Source organism: Venturia canescens, chromosome 6 (genome assembly GCF_019457755.1).
Source record: "Venturia canescens isolate UGA chromosome 6, ASM1945775v1, whole genome shotgun sequence".
NCBI classification, from domain to species: domain Eukaryota; kingdom Metazoa; phylum Arthropoda; class Insecta; order Hymenoptera; family Ichneumonidae; genus Venturia; species Venturia canescens.
The window spans coordinates 10,616,555-10,635,154 of record NC_057426.1 but is presented as its reverse complement, the minus strand read 5'-3'; the positions used below and the strand labels follow the sequence as shown (position 1 = coordinate 10,635,154).

The 18,600-nt window shown below is 39.3% G+C and overlaps 1 protein-coding gene across 2 annotated transcripts in view; it reads left to right on the top strand.

Annotated features, from left to right (window-relative positions):
• The first annotated feature begins 6,971 nt into the window (after positions 1 to 6,971).
• Positions 6,972 to 18,600, top strand: part of LOC122412235 (A disintegrin and metalloproteinase with thrombospondin motifs 7-like) — a 72,776-nt gene continuing 61,147 nt past the window's right edge. Inside the window, exons 1-4 of one of the 2 annotated variants that reach the window (XM_043421655.1) lie at positions 6,972 to 7,240; positions 7,488 to 7,555; positions 15,595 to 15,751; positions 15,909 to 16,025. In XM_043421655.1, coding sequence (XP_043277590.1) covers positions 7,231 to 7,240; positions 7,488 to 7,555; positions 15,595 to 15,751; positions 15,909 to 16,025 — 352 coding nt within the window. In that variant the 5' untranslated portion in view covers positions 6,972 to 7,230. Of the gene's footprint in view, positions 7,556 to 15,594; positions 15,752 to 15,908; positions 16,026 to 18,600 lie in introns of both variants that reach the window. The other variant, XM_043421656.1, reaches the window with a different exon arrangement.

Here is an 18,600-nt window from a genome sequence, read left to right as displayed (position 1 = left end):
ATTCTGTCGAAGTAATGAGATAGGAATGGAGGAGTCCATCGTTCAAAACCTGCTGCCGGGCAAGTTGATTTCACAACGAAAATAGTAAATAATTCGTGCGTCGAATATTGAATGACCAGTGGGAACGAAATTTGTCGAATGCACGTTGTGCATTTTAGCCGTCGCATGAAAACGCGAGTCAAAAATTCGCAATTAATTGACGTATAGACGAGAACGAGGGAGAGAACTACACAAGGGGTGAAATGGGAGGACGCGGTAGAAAAAGTAACAATTACTCGACAAAACTCATTCGATTTAATTGGCTGATGATCAAACGCTTTTCGTCGAGCTATCCACGCTAAAGTTGTCAAAACAATAAAAAAATTCACATTTTCCGGTCTGAATCGAGCGACGACTTTCAATTACTGATCAACAGTTGACAATTGAAAATTAAAGTTCGCACCCGTCCAACGCACGCAAATAAAAGAGTAGAACGTTGAATTTTTTAAATTAAATTACTCACTATTCGAAAAAGTCGAATTTTACTCGTTTTGCTCGAGTTCCAAGAGTATCGCTTTGCCTCTCAATTTACCCTGATTTATCATTTAGACTGGAGTCTTCTATGCAGAAGAACGACCAAGCGCAAGGAGAAATATTATTTAGGAATGGAAAATTGACTGTCTAATAATCAGGTCAATCAATACCAGTTTTGCCGGCTAGTTGAAATTCGAGTCCCTGCAAATGTAAATAACGAACGAGAACGCTGTGTGCGTTCATAAAAATCACAGTGAATGACGAATCATGCCTGGATCCCTACGTTGAATGAAAAAAAGTGGAAAGTTCATACGAATCCTTGCAATTTTTATCAATCCAACTTTGGATTTTCGAGGCCGGATTTCCATGTGCAAAGTATAGAGAAAATGTGGACGAATTGTAATTATAACGAACATTCAAATTTCATAACATTTTGCAGCTAATGATCGAACACAAAAAAAAACATCGAGGAACACGAAATCTCGATTACAACGACAAATTTGGACACGATCATTTTTGAATTTGTATTATATTTAAGTGATGCTCTTTTACCTCGGCCATTGAAGTGGCCCTGCGAATACTCAACTGTGTCCCCAAACATTTTTCATAATAGTGAATGTAAAAATGCATTATTGAGAAGTTTTATAACCGAAACAGCACAGGCTGTTGGATTCGGTATAGCAACAAAAGGTGAAATTATAAAATTCCAAAATATATAAGAAACTCGATTTTGTGATTTGACATTATTCGATAATTCTTAATGATCAAGGTCGAATTTATGAAAAGGTAGAGAGTGACAGAGAAAAATGAATGTATAACGAGAAAAGAAGCAGGAAAAAACAGCGAGAAAGATAAAGCGGAAAAGGAGGCACGTAAATGAAATCGTTGTTGCTGGACGATTCCATTTGCTTCTCTGGCGTAGACAAATGATTTAATTCGCGGACAGCGCATAGAGCGGCGCTCACGTACGGTATACGTAATAGTGCAGCTAAAACGTTTTGCGCCCATCCCTGTCTTCCCCATCCTCCATCTCTCTTCGCGCTTTCTCTCTCTCCCACGTTTTCCCGCCCCATCAACCCGTTCTTTTTCTCTTCGTGGCAGGAGCACAGCGATTTTGAACGATTCAGTCTAGCGAGCACGAACGACTCCCTCGAGACGATAAAACCGTAAAGTCAAAATGTAAAATTGCAGGGGCGAAATATTCGCGAATTATAGAGCTCCGAAAAAATTCCCGGCTTGGAAAATGTTATAATAAAAGTGAACAGGAAACTTGAAAACTCTGTCGAAGTATTGATTTCCTTTCTTCTGTGACAGTATTAATTAATGGCCAATTATTGTTTCGTACCAGATCCACGCACGAGGTGCAAACAGTGAATCTAGTATTTGCGTTAAAATTTACCATCGTTCGACTTTACGAGTTTGCTCGAAAATAGACAAACTGAATGTAAATTGATGGTTCTGTGTTCTCGTAAAACGACGATGGAGGACACATCCAAGGGGAAAACAACCTCAGTGGCATTGTCAGTGGTTCATAAACAAAAAGACACGTGGTTATCATAATTTGACGTATGAAATTGTCCACGTTACGTCGTCTATGCATATTTCTCGTATACAGCCAAGATTCTCACTAAATAAGAACGTTCGCCCTCGTAATCCTCAAAGTTATGCATTTATGGCTCGTAAATAACAGATTTAGTTGTGAGTCTCGCCGCAGTCGAGTACGAGAGGTAAAAGAGATGACGTTGCGAAAAGAGTCTGCTCGACAAAAAATCTATTGAGCCGAATGATATCTTGCTTTGTAAGTTCATCAAGTGATTTTATTCGTGTAAAAGGATTTATTTTCGTCGAGTCGTTGATTCGACTCACTACTGTGAAAATAAGTTGGAACCGAATTAACGAAATCGAGTAAAATGGCCGTCATATTGATAGCGATTCCGAGTCACTAAAATCCCCACTCTCTGACTCTGAAAAACATAAAACTCGAGTGTTGACACGGGCTTTTGGACAGACATAAAATTCTACATCAATTCTAATTTATTGTCGTATGAAAGTCAATGATAAACATTCATTCGCTCCCTCGTTACGAACCGTCACGATTTTTCCGGACCTACTCGCGTGATAACTCGAGGAAACTCGTTCCAGTACTTTTTACGTTTTTGCTCCGAGCAAATAGAAGCTTTGGAAAAATCGTTCGAAGCATCATTAGAAGGGTGGAAAGAGGTATCCGCGGTTGAGCGTGAACTAGTTTAGTGGACGTTAAATTTTATCGAAATATATTCGTGAAATACTTCGGATGCACATTCCAGACAGAAGAAATTTATGTTACCTGTAAAGATTGCAACAAAGTCGATAGAAATCACGAGAATAACGACCGAACGGAGCGATCCTGAGAGCCAGGAAAGCAGGAGATCGAATGCCGCAGACTTTTGAAGGAAGAAACCATATAAGATTTAACAGAGGTGAAATTACGAGTGGCGAATGGTAGAATAAAGATAATGAGGAGCACCTGGCGTATTTTAGAATATTGCTATCCGTACGTTTGTATCAGTGTTTGTAACATGGCAATTTATATATGTATATAAATCAGAGTGGATTTCTGCTTCCTACGAACAGGTCCGTGTGGGACGTCGAATCGATTTTAGAGAAATGAGAACACGACCTTCGCAATTTGTCCACGGTTTCCGTCCAGTGAGCCCCGCACATTCGGCATGTTCGATAGAAAAAGAGGGAGAGTCGAAAAAAGTCATCAGCGTACGTAATTGCACGATTTTTATTTCAGTCGCCAGAGGACTGAGATCTAATTCTGCTCGTTCATCCGGTGACAGTAAATTTCTTGTAATAACAAGTCGTGCATTAATCGAACGCGAGCAGTCTAAAGCTGAGAGGTTAAAAAATAATAGTAGATTTAACTGAATCGTGATGGAAAGTTATTTTGATCGAAGAGACTATGAGCTCGATTGTTTCGAGTGGAAACTTTATATATTTTTTTTATTTCTCTCCACTGGCAGTGCGAAAACATTGTAACTCGTGATCGTGGATGCATTTCAATCCGTTGAATGAAATTTCGTTGTTTTTTTTGTGGTTTTTGTTGAACTGCTTCTGTTTGAATTATCAGTAAAATTGAAGCTCCACGAAGAGGATAATTTGATCGTTTTTTACTAGAGAATAATTAGGAGTTTAAATTATTATTCGAATTGCAGAGCTTAACATATTCTACTTTGGTTCAGCAGAATAAAACTTGTCATTGTCCCACGAATTTTCCATCAACGGTTTGGATTTCTTTGTTTGATCTCAGCTTGATTAATTACTAAGTCAATAAATGTATCAGTACGGGAACTCGTTGTAAGTACCCTCACGAGTCTTTCTTCGCGTGTATACAGCTCAGAGGAAACTTGTCCGCGTGGGACGCCCGTCCGATTTTGGAGTGACTCCGATCTCTCTCGGTTGTGTCGCAGCGAGGAACCCTCTCCGCGGGATCCTCGAGACTGGATTTGCCTCTCTTATCTTGCTCTTACTCTTTGAAGCTCTTTTTCTTTTCTTCTCTCCCCCTCCCACACCTCTTTTCTCTCTCTCTCTCTCGTTCATCGAGTCTCTCGCTCTTTTCATCGTGTAAAAACTACGTTTTTATCTCACTCGAGACGCTCTGAACAACCTTTTCACTGTACCCTTTTTTCATAATTCCACGTCCACTCTGTATCCTCACCCGAAAAAACTTGCTCAGAGTGTCAACTCATTTCGATCTAAAAAAGGAGTCAAATGAGGCGACATTAAGTGATTCTTTTAAAATCATCTTCTGCATCGTTTCAAATCACTTTCTTCAAATTGGCTATCGCGAGAAAACCGTTCTGTTTTCACACACTTTTCGCATCGTCGATGAACACATTTGACTAGAAAATAGACTGCTCAATCGATTCAATAACTTAGATTTTCTACGCTTATAGATTTTCGATTTTTTATCGAACTCCTAATCATTTTAACAGGCGTTCATTCATTGGATCTTATCACGAATGATGACTTTGAAATGAAAATATAAATGAACATCTGTTTCCCAACAAAATTACTAATTTATAGGTTTACTCTCTGAGACTAACCGACACGAAAATATTCCAATCGATCACTGTTTCTTCAAATCCGATACTGCTTTTTTGCGTGGAATAACTCAATAATTGTTCTATGAACCACAACAGTCTGGATGATGTTAACACAAAGTCCTGACGGGATCTTTACAGAAACACCAAATCAAATGGGGTCGGGGATACCGGGGCAAAACGGGGTACTTCAAAAATTTCGAAAATTGGACTTTTTTTCCGGATATTTAGTAATTCTTCGAAACAGGGATAAAACGGACTGCTTTTAAAATTTTCAACGAACACTTCGAAAAGGAAAAAAGTAGGAATTTCGAAAAAAAATTACTCAATTTTAAGGAACCATTGTGCTCCGAAAATTTTTTTTTTTTTTTTTTCAAAAATTGCAGAAAATTCAGTACGTTCCTTAATATTTGAGAGTAAAAAGTGGATGAAGCTTCTCAAATTTCTGAAAATTACAATACTCATGTGTCCGGTTTTGTCCCGGATTTCCTTACGTCATATCGATGATATGTACAACCCTATTTTTCCTTGACTGGAATGACCCAGAACAATTGCAGTGACAATACTGTACGACGATTTCCGTTCGATCATTCAGTTATTAAGTCATATAATTAAGGCTTTTATTCTGAGCTCCGGTATAATATTATTAATATCTCTGAACTTTCGTTCAATCACTTGGATTTAAATCCTGCTCCTCTCGGATCTCCTACGTCGGAGGCGTAATTTTTTGGATTTTGCGTAACTCAAAAACTTCGCAATAAAATGCTCACTCGTTTTTATCACTCGATCGAGGATATTAGTTGACAAAACAGTGTGGAAATGAGTCATATCGAATCCTTGAAGGATCTGGATAATCCAGGATTCTCACTAGGACAGCTGAAATGGGGAAAACCATAAGCATTTCCGGTTCCAGAAAACGGTAAAGAAGAACAAAATTCATAGAGCTCGAGATCACATCGAATGCATTGCAAGGTTGGACAAGTCCCAAAAGATCTTTCAATAGGCAAATATGACGACTGTAAACCTCTTACTCTGGAGCTCAGCACTGCCGGGAAAAGGGACGAGAAAAGTCGATAAACCCTTCTTGTGGGGCGACCATTACAACTTCGTTGTGGGCAAAGAATCAAAACTGGATAAGCTGAGGCACTTTTTCATGGAAGGGACATAGATTTGGATCCTTGAAAAAAGGAAACGCAAACTGTCCGTTCTCAAAGTTCATTGCCATAAGCGTTTTCGGTTATTTATTGTCGATCGTCATTCTGGTTGCTAAAATCATTTTCCGTGGCACGTAGATTTGTAAGAAATCGAAAATACGATTATAAAATGCATAAGGATTTTTGTCGTTTTGACGACAAACATTTTCACCTTAAATTGATGACGAATTCTTACACAATCTCATCGAGGTCCTCCACGGACCTGTGAACCGTTGAAATGGAGGTGTGAAAATTGACAGATAAAAATAAAAAAACTTCTCCATTGAAAATGTTGCAACACAAAAAAAAGCTTACAAGGAAGCAACGAAAACTGCGAGAGCTGGTCAACGGCTGATGTCGAGTGTTACAAAAACAAGCGAAGGAATAAAAGATGAAGAAAAGGGAGGACTGAAGCAAAAGGATCATGGGGAAACGAGTCTGGCGGGACTCTGCAATAGCGGCCGAACGGTAGGAACCTTACCTATGGATTTCTCTCTCTCTCTCTCCCTCCTTCCCTCTTCTTCTCTAATCTCTTTTCCCGCAGCCGGGTCCAGTGTGGTTCCACACGTTCGTCAGCGGGCAGCGGAGTAATGGTAGCAAGCGGCGAAAAGCGAGGATCCAACGAGCGAACGAAAAAGGTATACAGGTCCAAAAATTTGCGTCGATATGACGCGTCTCTGTATACCAATGTCAACGAAAATCTTTCAAATCTTCATATAAAAAAAGCATCGCCAAGCATTTCCAATGCAATCCATATGAGTTCATTGCGGTTCGTAGATCTTGTGAAAAAACCGAAAATGTGGTTCATCGGGTTCCGAGACCAGGAAACCGAACAATTTGAACCGATTTTTTCCACCTTCACGAAATGGACCCCTACAATTGCAGTAAATTAACGTTGCCGATCTCCTTTCCATTTCGTCCCAAAGCCCATATTATATAAACGTTAACAGTTACAAATATTGTTATATAAATAGAAGAATTTTAGCAGCGAAGAAGAGGCAAAGAGCAGCAAAAGAGGCATGGAAAAGACGGAGGGCGAAGAGGTCCGGAGAGCAGTATGTGGATAGATCGTGCTAACCGGCCACCAGAAGATCGAGAGAACGAGAAAGAGAAAAAGACAGAGGGAGAGAGAGGAGAGGCGGCTCCGGCAAGCCAACTACTAGTGTTGTGACGGCGATCGTGCCCACGACTTCGTTACCTCCTCCGCGGGCTAACCGCCGTCGTAGTCGTCGTCGTCGACGACGACGCCGCCGCCGCGGCGATCCACGCGCGACGACGCCGTCGTCACACTTCTCGATCGTAACCGAGCACGCGCGTCAGATCGAAACTTCCTCCGCTCCGCGACGAGATATCTTTTGGATCAACGAGCCTTTCGCGACCGGAAATATATCATCGATGTATAGATATATTTAAGTATATACGCGAGGAGCATTTCCATGAATGATTGTGCGTATGGATATTTTTTTATTTATTTATTTATGCGTCTGATTCGGTGCATCGATCGATAATCGCGCTTTTCATTATTATTATTATTTTTTATTGTTATCACTCGGAACTGCGCGCCCCCTTTCGGGCGATACATTCCCAATACTCTTTCTCGCGTAATGAGATTTGTCTCCCGAGATACATGCGAAACTCTTCATTTTCATCGGGAGTGCCGACGGAAGTGAATTTGGATTTTTTTATGTGCCAGCTCGAATCTCACATCGGCAGAATCGAGGAATTTATCTGGAGGAATCTTCTGTCAAATCCTTACAATGGGTTGGTACTTTTATTTTTTTTTCTCCATTCAATCATGCTTCTTGTTTAATTTTTTTTCGTAATAGTAAACTCAGCTGTTTTCTCTTCGGTTTTTTCGAGTTTTTTCTTCTCAGTTGTCCCGGTTTGCCCTACGATTTTCTCCGTTTTTCGATCAATCCTAGGCTGTGATGCAACTGCAATTATTTTTACATGGCCCCTCTGTTCAGTGAGGCTCTTCCAACGGATTCTTCATTCAGAAGAACGAATCAACCTTCAGGCTGTTTGTACGTGACAAAACGATCAGAAGTGTTAAAACTCTTTTCTTTTTATCTTTAATACTTGTTTTTACAGAATAATTGAATTGATGCATAATTAAAGCAATTAAAACATTCTTGAGTTTCTTAAGAGAACATATACGTGGAGTTGGCGACTCAGTGACCTTGAGGTTCTATAAGTACAGCGCGGAGACTATGGTTTCAAAGATTTTCCATAAAATCAGAATCGTTCTTCGAGTGAAACGAAGAGAACTGAGCTCTTTTCACAATTGCGAGCACTTTCCGACACAGATTATTTCGCTTCAATTTTTGATCAACGCATTCTTTGGCTTTCGATCGTTAATTCAATCGCAATACTTAACCACGCTTTGGCGTTAAATGAAAAACGGTGACTAATGTCAGAGTCGATCAACATCACGAAAACTAGGCGAATGACCAAATAACTTGTATCGATTAGAGAAAACTTTATTAGAATATTCGAGTGGTTTCGAACAAGCCGCAATCGCCAGTAAGTGTGAACGTTTTCATCAAACTCGCGTAATCAATCCATTAAATTGACGCAACTATGTTTTGATCGAAGTTTGTCGTTTCGTTTATGATAATTTGACGATTGGCTATTTTTTTCTGACATCCGGTTAATTAATTGGACTGTCATTTGAGATTTTGGAGTAAACGAAAATAAAATACTCGAATCAGTATAAAAATTGTCATTCGAAGCCAGTCGTCGGTAATTTACTCGCGGTGAGAAAAAGAGAGACGGAGACGGAGACAGATCGATCTGCGATCCGCGTCGTCTGTCACTCTGACGTTTCATTACGTGCTCCAGTGCGCGTATTACACTCATATCAATACTCTTATACCGCAGCTTTGATACTTAACGATTTTTCGTAATTATCGTCTCCGAATCCCCGAAGAATTCTCTTCATTCTTCCAGCACATGCAGCATAAAACATCGCGCTTCTCTTTCCCTTTGAACCGTCAATATATCTTCATTCCAAAAATGACGTTCTTTTTGTTGATCACAAATAAAACGGACCAATCGAATCCTCTTACATTTATCCTCTTACAGTTTTTCCGGTGCCTACAGCTTCTTGTTCGATGAAAAGTACTCTTAGGTCACTATTTTTCGGTCGTTGACCCAGTGACCCCTTTTCAACATCGTCCACTCGAATCCGTCACTTGGAAAAATCAGCTGACTCCATTAGCAATAAATTTCTCTTCCTTAAAATTCAACTTGCGTTTTTATCAATGTTTACGATTCGTCTGAAGTTGTCTTCACCATCATCATGAAATTATCGTCGTTACATTCGTCGTTAGAACATTTTACTCCTCAATTTACTGCCATGCATTAGCTCGACTAACGGATGTTCGAACGACCGATCGAAAAACCATTCAAAATTGATCGATCATATTTATATTCACAATAAACAAAAATATCAAAAAAAAAAAAAAATGAAATTCGCGTTCAAATGAAATACATTTATTGGATAAATCTACCTCGAAAATTCACCTGCACCAATCGAATTCCATCTTCCGGTTCGTCTAAAATACTCCGATTTCGAAATTGCTTCGGAACTTGATACGAAGAATGTCTTCACCCCTGAAAAACTTGTTTTCGACGAATTAAACAAAATTCAATCGGAATATCATTGAAATACGTTTTCCCGGTAAAATGTTCATCCAGTTGGGTTTGCAGGCATGAAAAATGATTGCACGACATTCCAAAATCTCTGATTCACCCTCCGTGCTCCGATCAACCCTTCCTCCGTGACGATCTCTCCGCTCTCTCGTTTCTCTTCGTTCGTCTCCTTCGTTCTTTTCACTCTCGTTCCATCATTCTCTCCTCGACTCTTCGCGGATTGTGATTAATTTCAGAGGCATAAATAACCATTATGGTTCGATGCATCGAGCCGGAGGGCACGGTAGAACAATGCGTTAGTCGAGGGCCAAGCCAACATTTACGAACGTCTGCAACCGCACGTTTTATACCCTGGCGCCTCACGCTCTATATAAATATGTGTTTTCTTTTGCTCTCGCTGCCATTACGCCAAAGTATTCCGGCATAAATCATGCATAAATATTTACTTGACAAACCCGGGCGCGAGCTCCGCAACGCAGCAACGATGATTCGAGACAGGTCGTATAATCTTCAACGCGGATGCATTATTTCTATAAATGCACTGGAAGAAACATATTAACAAAAAAAAAACTATTGTAAACAACATTGAAATTGATAAGTAACGCGATAATTCAAAGATTATTGTTAAACTCAGTTTGTAATTCGAACGAAAAAACAAAAGAAAATTATTTTCGAAAATTAAATTCAAAAATCGAAATGTATCGGAACCAAAAATAACAGACATTTCTCGAATTTCAAAGTCCTTTAAAAATCAAACTGTATAGTTGTAAAAAAATGCAATTTTTACTGATATTCGCGAGTTCCAAATTCCACGACAATGTTTACCGTAAATTTTATTGCAAAATACTTCGCGATTCTTTCCACACGCCCACATATGCCTCGGATGAAAAAAAAAATATCACGTTATACGATTTCCGTAGTTTAGAATAATTTTATTCGTTTTTTAATCTCGTTTTTATTTCATTAATATTATTTGTAAACTGTTTGATGTTGAAAAGCTTCTCGAAGTCAGCAGTTTTTTACTGCTTTTATTAGTTCGTAACTTCTAGTGCAATTGCTTGTGAAAAACCATGCCAAGTGCATTCCCGATTAACAGATTTACTTTCGTTATTTTAACGATTTTCCGTATCTTGCTTATCTCCAGATTTTTCAGTCGTAAATCTGAGCCTCCTTTTCATCAATTACTTTCATTATTGAACTTCGGATGTTCTAACTACAAAAAACTTCACGCACATTTAGCGTCGAGTACAGAGCTACGGTCGACGAAAGCGAAGACACTTTTTACGGTGCAATATTCTTGTCGGCTCGTGTATATCGAATAATACACGAACTTCGCCAATCAAACGTTCATTGTTCGTAAACTGATCACGTGTAAATAATCAGCTTCATTTTTGCGCGTACGATATTTCAAATCCCAACGAAAATCCACGAATTTATCTCCCTTTTGTTCTTCGCCCACCGAGTGGAACAAACGCGAGTCTCTCGACTTCCTGCTTTAGTGAATTGAAAAACAAAGAAGCTCAATCACAAATTCCACACGAATGGAGTAAGTTAACGACCAATAACCAGCTGAAAAACCGCGCGGTTTTTTGGTCCATAAGTTATGTAACAGAACCGCAAGATTTTTCCTAAAAGTTGAAAGTTTAAAAAAAAACAGTAGCAAACATATTTAAGATTGAAGAAAAAGCAAACGAAAAAGTTATCAGACGAAAAAATGACTTGCCAAAGAATCCAATCACATATTATTCAGCATTACGAGTCGTGTTCGGAAATCTGAATGTACATATTCGCGAGGAGTGGGGTGTGTTTTGAATTGACATTCGAGCAGGTGCAATTAGTCTCTTATTCTCCATGTGCGTGGTCCAGGTAAAGGGAGGGCCGGGTCGTACAAACGCCCAACATCCTACGAGCGTTCTCTCGCCTGTGAATGTATCAAGTGAGAAGGGAAAGGAGGGAAAGACGGATGAAGAAGGGATGCCGTGAGAGGGGGAGCGGAGGGAAGGAGGGAGGGCTACATTAGTATAATATGTCGCGCGTCTCTTGAAACGCGAAACCGAACGCATAAATACATCAGCGTTACTTCGTCGCGGTTTGCACTCCAGACATCGGGATATACATTATGCCTCGACTGTGTATATACAGGGTACCTCATAGTCAATTATAAAAGCTCCTCTTCTCGAGGAAATTCCAAGTGGAAGAGTCCCGTAATGTTTCAAAATCGAATCTCCTTCTGATGAGTGGAAAATCGTGAGACTTGAAAAGCAGGAATGCTGCGATCGAGTATTCCGTCGAAACGGTCAGAGATGGAACGATGTTGCTCAGGACCAATTTTGTGGAGTACTAAATTTCCTACAAAAAAGCTCCCCGCGACATTCGTCTGTCTTTAGTACTTCAATCTTGGGAGTGGATCATAAAGAGGACTCTGAGGAGGCCCCGTTCAACGGTATAATTCTCCGGTAAAACTTTCCTGTAAGATCAATGACAGCCTAGAAAATGTTGCAGTAGATTTTTCATTTTTGTCTCGATCGTTCAAATCGTACGGTTTTAGTAATGAACTAATCGTCAGTAGAAAACCTAATCGGAAGTGATTCAGAAGATTCATCGATTGAATATGTTACAATTGCGTTATTTTATTGCTGACACAACCGCGGACACCCGGTACACACACTGAATGAGTCTATACATTGTGTTTGTAATACGAACTATACAAGTATGAGGGAACGACACACAAGACATTCCCCCAAACCGGTATGAATTAACTTTTGATTTCCAGCTGACAGATATAACTCTTGGGTAGAGATCTTAATTAGAAATTATATCGTAGTGGTAATGAATCGAGCGTGGGCTACGTACGAGGGCACTGTCGCAAATATCCTCGTGAAATTTTCATGTTCATCGTGTTGTTTATCAACGTGCCCTAATTAACGCTTACAACTCGTTTCGTATCCGATGTGATCCGTCCTATAAGAAAAAAACTCAAAAATGAATCTTACCGTTGAGAAGCATCTTGAGATTTATTACATCGGATACTGGGTCAACATGCTTCGATTTCATTGATGCTGTCAAATAATGCTCGAATGTATGGATCCCAGGAATAATTTGTGTCGATGTGCATTACCACGGGTTTAAATATTATCGACACTTAATCGATGTTACAATTTTTCACACTTTTTAGTCTCCTCCGATGTTCTGTGGATTTAATCGATGTTGAGTATTAATTATAAAACATGATTTTCCGTTGGTTATCTCGAAAGGAGAAACGATACTGGAGGAGAGATCAAATTAATCGAAATTGAAGTGACCATGGTTGAAGTATTCCTCAGTACATCCAATGTTCCAATAATTCTTGCAATTAGTTGAAAATCGTTGATGATCTGAAGGATTTATGATTGGGTCGATCGATACGTCCGGAATAACGAACTCCTGTTTCTAGAAGAAAATAAATAATGACAGAAATGTCAGCCAGAAGAATTTCTCGCTCGAAAAACTTTTGATCCCAAAGTAAATGGCTGTGGATAAAAGGGGCTTTCGTCGAAGCTGAGATAAAAAGTTTTTCTCGTCTCAAATGACATTAGTTTCACATGAAAATTGCAATAAGTATAACACAAGTTACGGAAAGATAGAGCTAAGTGCTATTAGATGTATCGAACAAATTAACTCCCACCGGATGAGCGGAAAAGAAGAAGTTTGAAGCCGTACGAATTCCAAAAGACGAACAAAAGTTCCCGTTTGACCGGCATTCAACGATAACAGAGAACATCTACGCGAACTCTGTTGCTGATAAATACGTGACCGGCGTCGTTATTGGCTGTGCATGAGGAGCTGAACTCACCGCAGTTTATTGAGAACTCGTTAACATCGAATGTACGAGAATTTCACGTGTCTCCGTATGTCTCGTATTATATTTATTTTATACCTTACCAACGGAATCCAATTTCAGGGCAAACTGGTTTTTCCTAGACTCAAATACTTCATCATTTCAAAAAGGTCAGGACTGGTTTGCTCGAAAAGGTGTGCGGTCAAAAGATCCTCAGACAAAATATCCCGAGCCGAAATATCCTGAGGAAAAGTATCCTCGAACAAAATATTCTTGGGACAGAATATCCTAATGACACAATATCTTCGATTTGAAAATATCCTACACTATTAATCAAGGAAATCGTTATTATAATTATCAACGAAACTGTGTTGGAAGCATGTTTGTATGTGTGTGCGTGTATTTTTGTTTGCTGCCTGGCTGGCATAAATAAATAAAAACATTAAAAAAAACGAATAATCATTAAATAAAATTATAGAGGATATTGTGTCTCAGGATATTTCGACCCTGGGATATTTTGAGTCTGGGATGTGTCGCGGGATATTTTGTCCAGGGACCTGTTGTCACGCAACCGCTCGAAAAAATTGGGCCGTAAAAAACAAATTGCTTCTTAAAATCTGGTACATCACCGGACTCTCCTTGTAATCGATTTTGCCTAATAACGTAATTATCAATAAATAATTGAAATGCGAAATTCTACTGAGTCTAGAGAAAGAAAACATCTCAGAATCCAACGACTATCCTGTTTCCACAACTGTTGACAGCTGAAATAAAAGGAAGACTAATATCATTAATAATTAATCCCATGGATATCATTACAAAAATAATTCATTATCGTATAATTATTCCGTGGAATTTCGGTAAAATTATGTGCAAATAAAAGATTAATTCTGCGAACCATTGCGAGCCTTTGTGACGATGAGAAAAAGAGTTGCGAACGTGTCGATCGGAGTTCTCGTTTCACTCGTGTCGTCGGTGCATCAACTTCATGAGTAACTCGCCGATTACTGGGTTTCCGAAATCTCGGCATCAGTTTAAATTGTTTAAACTGCGAATCTATTGCGACGTATTTTGTCAAATCATATCCACCCAATCGGTACAATCGGCGAGATTTCGGACGAGTCCGAAATACAAGAACATCCAAAAGACGGTTACGGTACATATTTTCTTACGATCTACTTCCTCGTCATCGAGTACGAACAAAAAAATGTATTTACGTATTGATTTTTTGAAAATTGACGTAGATTGTCGCTTCACAACGGTGAACTCGCAACTCCTGGGAAATTTATTGTTCGTCACTAATCAACTTAATAGACTTCAACGGTAAAAAGTTATAACCGTACAAGAGTTTCAATGCTTTAAAAAAATTGCATGAAGAGCCTTTGAGAATCGATTTACCGGGAAAAGCATGCAGATCTCGTTCGGGTAACTCGTTCCATCGATTCCCTCAATTTTATTCGAAGCCTCGTAGTAAGAATAAAAGAGACTCGGTATATTTTTCAGACATATTGATTCCAACTTACTTCGATTCAGTACGAATTCGGGACTAGCAACAAAAATTCGAAAAAACGGAGAAAAATTATCGTCAGTTATCGTAAAAAAAAGTATTCGAATTACAGCAATTATTCTCATTCGACAAATCTGTGAGGTCAAAAATAAAAATGAAATATTACCAGATTTATATATTTTTGCAACAAGAAAGTATTCATCAAAGATTGATTTTGTTGTAACCGTTCTTCGATGTTCAGGCATCGCTCTACCGTCGATAAACCTCGACTGGATATATTCTCGTATCATTCAAAGAATATGAATTTTACGACTCATTGAAAAAAAAGAAAAAAATGACTTTCGAATCCCTGTGAGTGGGGAAAATCGTATCAATTCATTTGGGACTTCGACGAATCGCGTAACGGAATAAACGAATTTCATTGCTTCCCAATGACGCGAATTCCATCGGTGTAAGAAAAAGCGTTGAAATCTTACAAGCTCGGCAATCGCAAAAATAGGGAAGGCAAGAGCATAGATCGGGAAGTCAGGAAGAACGATAATTTAGCGATACACGATAAGGGCACGTCCGTACAGATTACGAGTCTGGCACGTGCGTGTTTGACCACGCCTGCAATTTCTATATATTTTACCTACAAATAGCATGCCTGGGTATATACATAAAATAAATACACAATGCACATAGTATATAATACAAAGATAAATAATATATAATATGCATTTTAGTGATATAAAGCGTATCAGTTCTACGAATTTCGTGACTGGTCAATTATGAGAGAGGCGGGGGCGTTGATGCAGAACTATTTCTCGTTTACGTTTGCAGGAGATACGAGAAAAGGACGATAGCACGGAGGTGCGAAGCAAAGGACTGAAATGGAGCGCTGAGATCGGAGGAACATACGCGAGATATTGGTCAGTACTTACTTCTGGCTTCTGGCGAGTTTTTGCACCGATACATTTACGTCCGTATGCATACGAAGGTGTTCACACGTTTCAAGATCTTCATACATTTCTGTAGAGCTGTACATGTGTCTACGCAAAATAGTATCGTGAAGGGTGGCGGAAAAGTGGGCTTGCGTATATAGTAGAAAATATACGATCTGGTGTATAACTGGGCGAATGTGCTTTGGATTTTAGTTGGTCGTTATAAGTCGTCGTCAATGATGCGGTGGTCGGTGGTGTTACGAGTTCTCATATTCCTCGTTCTCCACTGTTCGGGCATCGAGACTCGTGTTCGACAGCCCTTCGTCAGAGGTGAGTCCATTTATTCAGTTCACTCTTCGTACGCACTTGTTTCCACAACTTCTTATCTGTACAAATGTAAGGAACGTGACCTTTTTGGAGGAGCTCGTGTATTTTTACTTTCGTGTGCTACTACTCGATTGCCTTTGCATTCGGATGCTAATGGAGAATTCCTGGCCCTGGGCTTTTTCACTAAAATTAACTTTGCCGGGTCATCGTATCCTTCAAGAATGATTATCGTTACATTTTCATTTAGTTTAATGTAAACAGAAGGGGAAAATAAGAAGAAAGATAAAAGTGTTTATTTTTGTCTAGCTCGATCGCGAAATTAATCGAAATGCCCCGACGCTGGGCAACAAGTCGTACATCAACCAGTCGTATCCAGCCCGCGAATCCCTCTTTAGTTAGACTAATCAATTGACGCAGAGAATTTTCCCTTGATAAAAAAAAATAAAAAAAAAAAATAAAAAAAAAAAACAGGCAAAATTGCCTGAAACACGGTTGTGTGAACTGTGTGTGCGATTGTGTCGATAATCAGACCGGCACGATCTTTCTAGTCCCACAATCCTCGCTCAACGCGTCGTAATCAGCGAATCCGATCTTTTTTCACCGAGGGATCTTTTTTGCTGAAGGTCAAAGAATTGCTTTGTTCAAGCGTTTATATATAGATGTGCGCGTCTATAAACTTTCGTCTTCCACCGCATAATTGCTCCCTCATTAAGGAAGATTAGTGACCGTTCGGTAGTCACAAAAATTCAATTGATATCGATCGGAACGAGCAGAGAAGAAGTATTATTAAAATATATAATAAAATCGTCGGAATTCTGGCTCTTTCGGATGAACGGCAACTTCGGAATTTCGATCAATGATTCATGCAAAAACATTTGAAAAAAAAAAAAACGAAAGAATTTCCCTTAAAAAAACATTGCGATTGAGTGACATTTACGGAATGAACGAACAATAATTTCACTTTCTTTATATTTCTTATTCACACGGTCATTCATTCATTGAATTCGGAGTTTAAACACTGCTCACTCCCACGGTCAATGATCGTTTTTGGATTCTTCTCTTCCACCTTTTTTCCTCAATATAATATTATGCCGATTTACGATCATTTCATGTAACGATTCGTCACAATATTCCGTAACACGAAAGCTTGTAGCAATCAAGAAAAAACCATTTGGATGACGGCAACGAACGGTTAGCCAATTTATTTTTATATACATTGGAAATTACGTTCTGTGTAATGACAGAGTAATTTGTTCTTTTTTATCGTAAATAATTCACGCGTCTCGAGAACAATGTCGCCCTCATTTGCTCTCGTCGCGTTTAGTATTCGTCGGGTGTTGAACGGAGTATTTATTACCGCTCAGGAACACTCTTACGGTACTCGAAATTACTCTCGTAAATATTTATTCGCAATTGATATCAGGAAGGGCCAAGAATAATGAAAATTTTAAAAAATACCGATCGTAGGATGTTTTTAACTTCCTCATTTTGTTTTCATGTTCCATAAAAGTATGATTTTTCATTATCGCGAATAATGACCGGAAACTATTATAAGGACGGAGATGAAATGTTTTTTGGGCGCTTCGAAGCGCCACGATTCGCGACTCGAAAACCAGGACGGAGTCCAATCAATTTTTCAGTAACGAAAAGATCATAATCCGCCATGGATCGTAGTTTCAGAGCAGTTTTGAATACGGTTCCGTATACCTGGTGGCAAAAACGGTACGCAAAAGCTGGAAAGTACCGGTCTCAACATTGAAAATTTAAAAAAATTATAACGTGAATAATTAAACGTGAAAAATGAGGCTCCATTTTTGAGGGAATTCGCAATAAAAATGCGTTCGCGCTGAGTGGGATTCCGGCTAATCCGAACGAATAAAGATGAACAGAATAAAATGTCGAGATTCCTTTCGTGTATTCCTCTCGAGGCCTCGTTTAATCTACTCCGTTTGAGAAAAGAGAAATATTTATCAATCAGCTTTTTAGGAAAGAATAAATTTTGCTCCGCCGGCACACTTCGTCCTCTGTAAAACGATCCTCGGAAACCCCAACTTTCTTGTCATTCGTGCTTCCAACTTTGTAACAATGACGAGGACGAAGTCGCGGGCCCAATAACAGTCATAAAAACGGTAAAGTAAGGTTTATTGGATCAAACGTGTGTAAACGAATGCTGATCTCGTGATAATTTCGTTGGAGGAAGTTCCCATTCACGCGGGACGCGACGAAAACAAAAAAATGAGCTCTTTGACACATCGCGTGTATGACTGGACGACGCGTGGGTGCGAAGCAATAAATAATGCATATATACGTACGTTATTCCTGCCCTCTCTCTCGCTCGCCCTTCCATCTTTGTTTGTTTGTTATTTCAACGTTTTTTCATCCTCCTTATTTTCAATTTTTCTTCCTCACATACCGCCCTCACTTGAGCTAGTTCACGTCGCCCCAGCAAAGTTGTTCCTGTACAAAGGGCACACGAACGTAAAGCTTACTTGTGTGCGTGTCCATACATTTGTGGAGGGATTCGCGGGGAAGCGAGTTGGAAAGAAAACGCACGTGGTGGGCTCAAAAATCGCGTGGG